We start from the raw sequence: 10,725 nt of genomic DNA on the forward strand, positions 1-10,725 counted from the left end.
GTTTATTAGAGTTTAATATAGATTATGAGTGTGCATAAATGAACTATTTTAATTTTAAAAATTTGATTCATACAAGGGAATGAGATGGAGCGGAAACACTCAAATCCGTTTAGAGTGGATTTTGGGTTCTATCATTTATTCCTTTTTGAATTTAGAACTCAAAATAGATATTTAAATGAAATTCGAGTTTGGGTAGGAATAAGGTAAAACTCATCCCCGCCCCCGTCTCATTACTCTGCCTAGTATCGAATAAAATAAATCATGAGAAGGCATTATGATTATTGTCCCTTGATGAACAATTTGCTTTATAAACACAACATATTAAACCATCACAATCCGTACACGACCAAAAGAGATATGACTTCAACTTCAATTTCAGCCACCACATTATATGTACACTTCCTGTTATTTATTGTAACATTTTTTTCATTCAATCATCAACTAAGCTTTGCTTTCAGTTCACAAGAGTACCATGAGGCTCTTGAAAAATCTATTCTCTTCTTCGAAGGACAACGTTCTGGAAGATTGCCATACAACCAGAAACTAACATGGAGGGGAGATTCTGGATTATCAGATGGTTCTTCTTATCATGTATTATACTTTACATTCTCAAATTTAACTCATTAAGTAATTAACTTCATGCCTCATTTTCTTCATGTTATTGTTCAGGTGGACTTAGTTGGTGGTTACTATGACGCTGGTGACAATATAAAGTTTGGGCTTCCAATGGCATTTACAACAACATTATTAGCATGGAGTGTCATTGAATTTGGAAGCTCAATGCATGATCAGATTGACAATGCTAGAGAAGCTATCCGGTGGAGCACGGATTACCTTCTTAAGGCCGCCACTACAACACCAGACACATTATATGTCAAAGTGAGTTAGTCGCGACTTTGAGCATGCTTTGGCTGCGTGATTGATTACACATGGTCTCATTTTTTCACGAATCCAATACAATTTTGTAGGTTGGGGAACCTAGCATGGAACATGGGTGTTGGGAAAGGCCAGAGGATATGGACACTCCACGGAATGTGTATAAGGTATCGCCTCAAAACCCTGGGTCTGATGTCGCAGGGGAGACAGCAGCTGCATTGGCAGCTTCTTCATTAGTATTCAAAGATTCGGATCCAGCCTATTCCTCCAAATTGCTTATAGCAGCCATAAATGTTTGTTCCTCTTTTTTCTTATATACAATTTTGCCATGTTTTGGTCTTTCAAATTTCAGCTCTAACTGATCAATTAATGTTTTCTCCGTAGGTATTTCATTTTGCAGAACGTTATAGAGGCTCTTACAATGACTCTCTTAATTCTGTAGTTTGTCCATTTTACTGTTCTTACTCTGGATACAATGTAAGGCTATTATTACATAAAATCTTAATTCCATCATGTATCTGTAATGAAATTAATCTCAACATGTTATTATTATTTAATGAATAAAATAGGATGAGTTACTTTGGGGTGCATCATGGATTTATAAAGCTTCTGGAATTAGCTCCTACTTGGAATTCATACAATCCAATGGTCACACATTAGGTGCTGATGGTGATGGTTACACCTTCAGTTGGGATGACAAACGACCTGGAACTAAAATCTTACTTTCAAATGTACGCACCATTTTCCTCATACCTTTTACTCTCTGAAACATGGTTACTTCTAAAATGGTGATTTACCATATTACCGGGTATGCACCCGTAACGGCGTACTTTGACTTAATGTTATGTATCTATCTTCCATGCATTAATCATACTAACCTCTGGGAATTGTGACAGGAATTTTTGGAGAAAAATTCTGAAGAGTTCGGGTTATATAAGGCACATGCAGACAGTTACATTTGTTCTCTAGTACCAGGAACTTCTGGTTTTCAGGCTCAGTACACCCCAGGTCACCAATCTAACAAATGCAATCTTAATACATGCTTCAAATTTTAAAGGGATTAATCTAAAAATTATTATTTGCAGGGGGTGTTTTGTATAAAGGGAGTGCGAGCAATTTACAGTATGTGACATCTACAACCTTTCTTATCTTGATATACGCTAAGTATCTCAGCTCAAATGGAGGTGTTGTCATGTGTGGAACATCAAGAGTCACAGAAACAAACCTCATAAATTTGGCCAAAAAACAAGTCGATTATATTTTGGGGGATAATCCAACAAAGATGTCATATATGGTTGGTTTTGGAGAGAGGTATCCAAATCATATCCATCATAGAGGTTCCTCTTTACCTTCCATTCACGAGCAGCCTCAGAAAATTTCTTGTAACAGTGGATTTCAATTCTTCAATTCAGGCTCACCTAATCCAAATGTTCTTGTGGGAGCCATTGTTGGTGGTCCTGATAGCCATGACAACTTCTTTGATGATAGAAATAATTATCAACAGTCAGAGCCAGCAACTTATATTAATGCACCTTTTGTTGGTGCTCTTGCTTTTTTCTCTGCTCAATAATCAAGTTAGTTGCCAAGAAGCACATAAAAGATCTTGGTCATAGATAGATCTATTTTGTTAATTTGTTTAGTTTCAACTCAATTGATCTCTTACTAGTACTGGCCAATGTGAGGGTGGTTAGAAAATATTTATAAAAAAGTGTCAAAGAAAAAAAATCAAATGTTTTTAGTCCAAAATTTAGTAAAAAAAAAACATTTTGAATGATGTTTTGTTTCCAGGAAGTGCAAATGAGTAGATTGGATATTTTATTGTTGAAAGGAATTTGGTTGGGCTTCAAAGTTAGCAACCAAAGTTTGGAAATTGAGTCAAGTATGTAAGGCTTGGCGCAACTCCTTTAAGAAGACAAAATGAGGCAGTGACCGTATGGTGTAGCAGAGATGCGTGACAAAGCATCTGCCACTAAGTTTGTTTTTCCGTTTTGTATTGGTTGACAAAATCGTAACCAAGAATTTTTGACAGATAAATTTGTTCCTCTAGTGTTTGGATTACTTGAGTGATACGTTGCTTTAAACTCTCGTGGTCTATACAGATGACAAACTTATGGCACAAGAGGTATTGGCACCACTAATTTACGGTAGTAGTGGTACCATGTAAGTCACATACATAAGTAGAAGAATGGAAACCTAGGGCAAAAAGGTTGCTAAAAAATCCAATTGGGTGGTTATTTTGTATTAAAACATCACCATGTACCAGATGCATCTGTTTCTAGTATGAATTGAATGGAAAAATTAGATGAAGCTAAGATGAGTGCATCTGTCACGGAAACCTTGAGCTAGCTTGAGCATCAGAGGACCATTGAAAAGGATCCTTGTGTAACAATTGAGTCAAAGGATGAGCAATAGAAGCATTATTATGGATGGATTTTCCGTAAAATTCAGTCAGAACCAAGAAACACCCTAAAGCATATATAATAGTGGGGACTCGTAAAGATGGTAATTTTACCTATCTTGGGCACCCGCAAAAATGAGTAAAAATTTGCAAAATTAGATACGGGCATGAGTTCGGATAATTATCCACTAAAATAAATGGATATAGATGCGAGCATGGACTCAGATGATTACTCATTAAAATAAGTGGATATGGGTGTAGGCATGAGCTCAGATGATTACCCATTAAAATAGGTGGGTATGAGTGCGAACATGGTACTTTAGTGTCCACTCGCCCCATACCCGCATAATGTATATATTTATATAATCAATTTATAATATTATATAAAAATGCATGCCTATCAATTTTTAAAAATACATTAATATTAAACCATTACGTTTTTAATATATGCATTTGTTAATTTCATAACATAACAAAAAAAAAAATTGAAAACTTTTTAATGTTCTTAAAAATTTAAAATGATATGTCATCCCTAGGGACCGGCCAAAATGATATGTCATCCCTAGGGACCGGCCACACCACCATGGCCTTAATTTTAGAGGGATTAACTTGTACCCTACGATGAGAAATGACATGCCCAAAATATTCTAATTGACCTTGAGTTATTAAACATTTGGACTCTTTAAGATAAAATCGATCAGAAAGTAAAATAGTGAAAACTTGGTCTAATTGATTAATATGTTTAGTTAGGGTTGAACTAAAAACTATGATTTCATAGAAGCAAATCCTTCATAGCAACTTGACACATATGAGGTGTTAAATAGGCCGAAAGGAATCACATGATACTCGTAATATCCTTAGTGGGTACGAAACACCATTTTGGTAATGTCATCCTCATGCATTTGTATGTGATAGAACCCTTGTCGGAAATCCAATTTGGAGAACCACAACGATGTGCCAATTTCATCCAATAGTTCGTCAATGGTAAGCACAAGGAACCGGTCTTTAATGGTAACGGCGTTCAAGGCTCTGAAATCAATACAAAAAATGCCAAGTACCGCTAGTCTTTTTTACAAGAAAAGAGCAGGAAGAGAATGGTTGCGACTTGGGCGCATCATATCGGAATAGAATAACTTAGTGATTTGCTTCTCAATTTCCAATTTCTAGAAGTGAGGGTAACAATATAGATGTACATTTACTAGTGTAGTGTTTGAGGGTGATAACACGAAAACGTATCACATATTTGGCTTGATTTACATACATTATTTCCCTATTTTATCTTAATTATGTTGCTTTATGTTGGTATTATGCTGGTATTTTCATTGTTTTAGGTTTTATGTTCGTTTTGAGGACTATTTGTGAAAAGGAAAGAAATGGAGCTAAAATCACTACTATTTGTGCCTAAAAGATGAAAAATAGTGCTGAAATGAAAAGGGGGTGCAAATAAGGCTCAACCATGCTAAAGGAGACCCAAAGGCCCAAAGACACAAAGTCAGCCCACGAAGTAATAAATTGTGCGTGGCCCAAATCACACAAGCAAGTGGAGACGCACGTCTCCAACGATCCATGCCACGTCACCAATGAGGAGACGCACGTCTCCAAGCCCTCCTACATTTCCTCCACTTGAGACGCACGTCTCAAGTCGTGTGCTGGGTCACCCTGAAGAAGTGGAGACGCACGTCTCCAAGGAGTTCCCTATTTCCACGCATTCCAACGGCAGAAGCTCCCCTATAAATAGAAGCAGTCACATCAGTTCTGGGTGTGCAATTTCCGGCCAACGAAGTGCTGCCGGAATTGTACCGTGCTTATTATTTTCTTCCTGCTTTCATTCAAATATTTTATTTTCTCACAACAATTTCTACACCGGAAATTGTTGTGAACCTTTTATAAATCTACCCTTACGTTAGATTTATCGCTTTTACTTCCTTGTTTTAATTACCGTTTAAATTCTGAAGAACGATCCAGCCAACTTGTGGTGGAAGTTCAGTACTCGAAGATTCAATTGCAATTTACATTATTCAGGTTTATTATTTACCGCCTTCATTTATATTTATTTGCATGATATATTATATGCCAATTAATATGCCTATCATTATGAACCAAATTTATTTATGCATGTTTAACCATATTAATATGTCTGGCTAATTTATTTAGATGTCAGTATGTAAAATAATTTAACCGTAGGGATCCGAAATAAATTGGCTTAATTATGGTTGATTAAATATCACTTGTTTTTGGTTTGTATGTCTAATTTAATTAGTAAGTCTTAAACCCAATAGAGCGAAAGTTTGAGGGGTTAAGACGGTCAAAGGTTAAAATCAATAGAGCGAAAGTTTGAGATCTTTAACTGGATAGTAGACATAGGACATTAGTTTTAAGGATGGCGAAAGCGTATTAAAACTAATTAGAACTTATTTATTTTCAAAAAGTGTTTTTACACCCGAGCGGGATGGCGAAAGCGTACGTTAGGGATATTAGCATGTTCCGAGTCAACAGAGCGAAAGTTTGAGATTAGGAGATTTAAGTAGATAACGACTTCATAAAACAAGCATTTTATTAACTATGTTGTTTTCAAAAAGCGTTTCTAAATCTGGTGGGATGGCGAAAGCGTACATTAAGAGTTAGGATCGTAGTCTAAATCAACAGAGCGATAGTTTGAGAGGAGGACTTTTAATCAATAGAGTTAGTAAAGATCTTTGATTTAATTAGAATCTGGCCAATGGAACTTCGGATCACCTAAGTTAGATGAAATACATACTGATATCCGTTTGTTATTATATTTTACCTAGATTTAAGATTTTAGTTTCCCCATTTATAAAAAAAACCCCAAATATCATTAGCCTTAGCTTTACATAGTAACTTTAGATAACGGTAGGTCGATTTATAGTCCCTGTGGATTCGATATCTTTTAAAACTACACGACACGACTGTGCACTTGCAGTTATCCCGACTAATAGACACGCAAAGTCGCGATCAAGTTTTTGGCGCCGTTGCCGGGGACTATTCAAGTCGATATCGTAACTCTTTTAGTTACACCGTAGAGACTAAGGCATTTTTTTTTCTTTCTTTTCATTTACTACTATGTATCACCCAAACTTTTTCTATAACCCCCACTCCCAGTATTTCGAGGAATCACCTGGATCCTATAAATCCGATCTCGAAATACTATTGGAGAATTTCAATGCTGCGCCACCAATTCATTCTCACCCAAATTACCTCTGCAACCACCAATCCCAACATTTTGAGGAGTCACAAGAATTTTATCCCAACCAAACCTACCCTCAACCGAATTTCCTCTACGATCACCACGCCCAACATTTCGAGGAGTCACCAGAATCCCATAAATCCGACCTTGAAATAATAATGGGAAATTTTAATGAAACATCTATGATGACAAGGCGCTTTGTGGAAACACAAAATGCGACGCTGACCTACTTCGAGGGACCACAAGAATCCTATAACTCTAACCTTGAAGCATCAATAGAGGATTCCAATGCAACACAAGCTTGTCATCAACCAGATTTCCTTTACGATCACCACGCCCAACATTTCGAGGAGTCGCAAGATTATCATAAATCCAACCTCGAAATCTTAATGGAGGATTTCATTGAAGCACAAAGTCTCTCTAGGCTAGAATCTATGATGATGAAGCACCTTGAGGAAACACAAAACGCAACGCTAACTCCCTTTGAAGAACCTCAAGAATCCCATAATTTTAACTTCGAAACATCAATGGAGGATCCCGACGAGACGCTAACTCACTCTAGATTAGAAGCCATGATGGAGCACTTTGTAGAGACACAAACCGTCCAAAACCAAGAGTTTATCAAACAAAGTCTTCAGAACAATGAAACCCTTAGGCAACTGACCACTATGGTTGAGTCCCTCGCGACTCATAACATGGCATTAGAAACTCAAATCTCCCAACTTGAACAAAAGACGCTAGGACACTTACTTGAGGAGTATATGGAAACAACCATTAGTGAAGAACAAATTGAAATTCCTGAGGAGAGTGATAATGATATTGAGGAGAGTGATTATGAGACTGAGGAGAGTGATAATGTGGTTGAAGAGATTTCTAGTGAGAAAAGAGTGGAGATTGAGAAAAATCCACCAACACAAACTGAAAGGGAGGTTGTAGAAGAGGTAGAGAAGGAAGCACCTATAGTTGTTCCTCTTCCCTATACCCCACCGATTCCTTTTCCGCAAAGTTTTATGGAAGCTAAGGTAGAATCCCAATCCAAAACGTATGTGGAGGTATTGGAAAATATCCACACAAATGCACCTTTGTTTGAAGTCTTGCATAAAAAGAGAAATTTAGAGGATCATGAAATCAAGGAGATCATTAGTGTTAAGAGGGTGAGGTCAACCTTTGAGGCGGTGGACGAAATTACTAATCCTAAGCTTGAAAAACTAACACTTAGGATAGATCCAGAACCACCACCACCACGAGTTCAAAAGAACAAACCACCCCACAGAAAAGAGAAGTTAGAGAACCATAAAACTAGGAATATTACTATTGTTAAGAGGGTAAGGTTAATCTTTGAGGTGGTGGATAATATCACTAAGCCCGAACTTGAAAAACTGATACTTAGGATCGATCAAGAACCGCCACCACGATTTCAAAAGAATGAACCACCCCACAAAAGAAAGAAAAGAAAAGGTGAGGGATATGTGAGATGGCTTGATAAGTGGCCATGGAAAACGACGATTACTAAAAGTTCAACCGAGGAGTCATTCTCGAGAGAACCACCTTGAGTGCTTGCACTCTTAAGCCGTCGAGCTATCGACGTTAAACAAAGCGCTGCGTGGGAGGCAACCCACGAGTTTTCAGTTTAATGTTTTCCTTTTATCGTTTGAACTTGCAGATAATAAAGATATGGATCACTTGTCACGTCTCGGCCATATCTAGGCGAAAAATCTATAGACGATCATCTCAAAGATGAATGGGTCTCCATGCACATTCCTACGAGTGTTGCTGCTGGTGGTGACACCATTGATGAGCATGATAAGAGAAGATATTTCCTCCGGACGCGGAGCAGATTTGGTTGTGATAGCCCGCCGGTAGCATCCATACAGGTTCTGTTTTTCCTTTTTCACCTTTTATCAAAACATTGAGGACAATGTTTGGTTTAAGTGTGGGGGAGAAGCTTTACCGCTTTCATTTATTACTTTATTTATTGTCTTCTAGTTGTGTTGTCGAGTCTTTATATGTGATTTTCAGTTGCTATTGAATTTCCCCTGAAATTTAAAATTTTATTCCACCAACAAAAATTATTTGGTTTTTGACGCATGGCATACACACTCTGAAAGTATAGAGGTTGTCACACTTTAGGCATTGTTAGAAAAACTTGGAGATGTTTTAACAACATCGATACCGTCCTGACACCCTAAACCCCCTCTTTATGTGATATCAATCTGGATGCTCATTATGTCGAGACCTTAGGCTCAAGTTTTTAAAGTAGCTCTTAAGTAGTTTATATTAGCAGTCGGCACCATCTTAAGCACAAACTACGTAGGGAGTCGATGAATATAAGTGAATGATCCTGTTTTTTTATAAATAAATGTTCTGATTGAAAAATAACCTTCTAAGTTAGGTGACCCTCACCCGGTCATTTAGCCCAACGGTTGTTAAGCCAATAAGAATTTAATAATTAGCACCCGCTGTTGGTTGGCCTAGAGGTCACTGGTACTGGGCTTGGTAGGGTGGACTACGGTCCGATCCCCCGCAACCGCAGTTGGAAAAGATGGGGCTTCGCCATTTAAAAAAACCAGAACCCCGTGCTAAAGAAAAGAAAAGGATCATAGTCGCTAACCGATTTCCCCTACTATGTGAGTGTACGGATAACGGGCTTAATGTGATTGCGCTTGAATGAAAAGGAGCGAAAGAAAAACGAGAGATATAGGTTGAGTTATAATGGCATAATTCGAATTGGTTTGTATAAGGAGGGAGTTTTTGAACATTGTGTCGTTACGGTATCCTTGGTGTTGATATCTATTTCCTATCGATGTAACATTTGCCTAACATAAATATGATTAGGAGTCGTGTCATGCCCTTTGTTTCGAATCTTGCTTAATCATTTTCTTTTACCGTGTGGTTGATTGCTTGAGGACAAGCAATGGTTTAAGTGTGGGGGTATTTGATAACACGAAAACGTATCACATATTTGGCTTGATTTACATACATTATTTCCCTATTTTATCTTAATTATGTTGCTTTATGTTGGTATTATGCTGGTATTTTCATTGTTTTAGGTTTTATGTTCGTTTTGAGGACTATTTGTGAAAAGGAAAGAAATGGAGCTAAAATCACTACTATTTGTGCCTAAAAGATGAAAAATAGTGCTGAAATGAAAAGGGGGTGCAAATAAGGCTCAACCATGCTAAAGGAGACCCAAAGGCCCAAAGACACAAAGTCAGCCCACGAAGTAATAAATTGTGCGTGGCCCAAATCACACAAGCAAGTGGAGACGCACGTCTCCAACGATCCATGCCACGTCACCAATGAGGAGACGCACGTCTCCAAGCCCTCCTACATTTCCTCCACTTGAGACGCACGTCTCAAGTCGTGTGCTGGGTCACCCTGAAGAAGTGGAGACGCACGTCTCCAAGGAGTTCCCTATTTCCACGCATTCCAACGGCAGAAGCTCCCCTATAAATAGAAGCAGTCACATCAGTTCTGGGTGTGCAATTTCCGGCCAACGAAGTGCTGCCGGAATTGTACCGTGCTTATTATTTTCTTCCTGCTTTCATTCAAATATTTTATTTTCTCACAACAATTTCTACACCGGAAATTGTTGTGAACCTTTTATAAATCTACCCTTACGTTAGATTTATCGCTTTTACTTCCTTGTTTTAATTACCGTTTAAATTCTGAAGAACGATCCAGCCAACTTGTGGTGGAAGTTCAGTACTCGAAGATTCAATTGCAATTTACATTATTCAGGTTTATTATTTACCGCCTTCATTTATATTTATTTGCATGATATATTATATGCCAATTAATATGCCTATCATTATGAACCAAATTTATTTATGCATGTTTAACCATATTAATATGTCTGGCTAATTTATTTAGATGTCAGTATGTAAAATAATTTAACCGTAGGGATCCGAAATAAATTGGCTTAATTATGGTTGATTAAATATCACTTGTTTTTGGTTTGTATGTCTAATTTAATTAGTAAGTCTTAAACCCAATAGAGCGAAAGTTTGAGGGGTTAAGACGGTCAAAGGTTAAAATCAATAGAGCGAAAGTTTGAGATCTTTAACTGGATAGTAGACATAGGACATTAGTTTTAAGGATGGCGAAAGCGTATTAAAACTAATTAGAACTTATTTATTTTCAAAAAGTGTTTTTACACCCGAGCGGGATGGCGAAAGCGTACGTTAGGGATATTAGCATGTTCCGAGTCAACAGAGCGAAAGTTTGAGATTAGGAGATTTAAGTA

General features: G+C 37.5%; 1 protein-coding gene across 1 annotated transcript; it reads left to right on the forward strand.

Moving 5' to 3' along the window:
* Positions 1-221: 221 nt before the first annotated feature.
* On the forward strand, positions 222-3,423 carry LOC131655940 (endoglucanase 1-like). The gene is made up of 7 exons (XM_058925740.1): positions 222-591; positions 670-879; positions 969-1,169; positions 1,261-1,353; positions 1,446-1,607; positions 1,773-1,884; positions 1,962-3,423. The coding sequence occupies exons 1-7, from the start codon at positions 262-264 to the stop codon at positions 2,444-2,446; spliced, it is 1,593 nt and encodes a 530-aa protein (XP_058781723.1). The 5' UTR covers positions 222-261; the 3' UTR covers positions 2,447-3,423.
* Positions 3,424-10,725: the final 7,302 nt, after the last annotated feature.

This window comes from Vicia villosa, linkage group LG3 (assembly GCF_029867415.1).
Source record: "Vicia villosa cultivar HV-30 ecotype Madison, WI linkage group LG3, Vvil1.0, whole genome shotgun sequence".
In the NCBI taxonomy this organism is placed as follows: Eukaryota; Viridiplantae; Streptophyta; class Magnoliopsida; order Fabales; family Fabaceae; genus Vicia; species Vicia villosa.

Coding starts and splice junctions, on each gene's coding strand:
- LOC131655940 (XM_058925740.1), top strand. CDS start 262: ATGAGAAGGCATTATGATTATTGTCCCTTGATGAACAATTTGCTTTAT. Junction 880..968: donor CAGACACATTATATGTCAAA/GTGAGTTAGTCG, acceptor ACAATTTTGTAG/GTTGGGGAACCTAGCATGGA. Junction 1,354..1,445: donor GTTCTTACTCTGGATACAAT/GTAAGGCTATTA, acceptor TGAATAAAATAG/GATGAGTTACTTTGGGGTGC.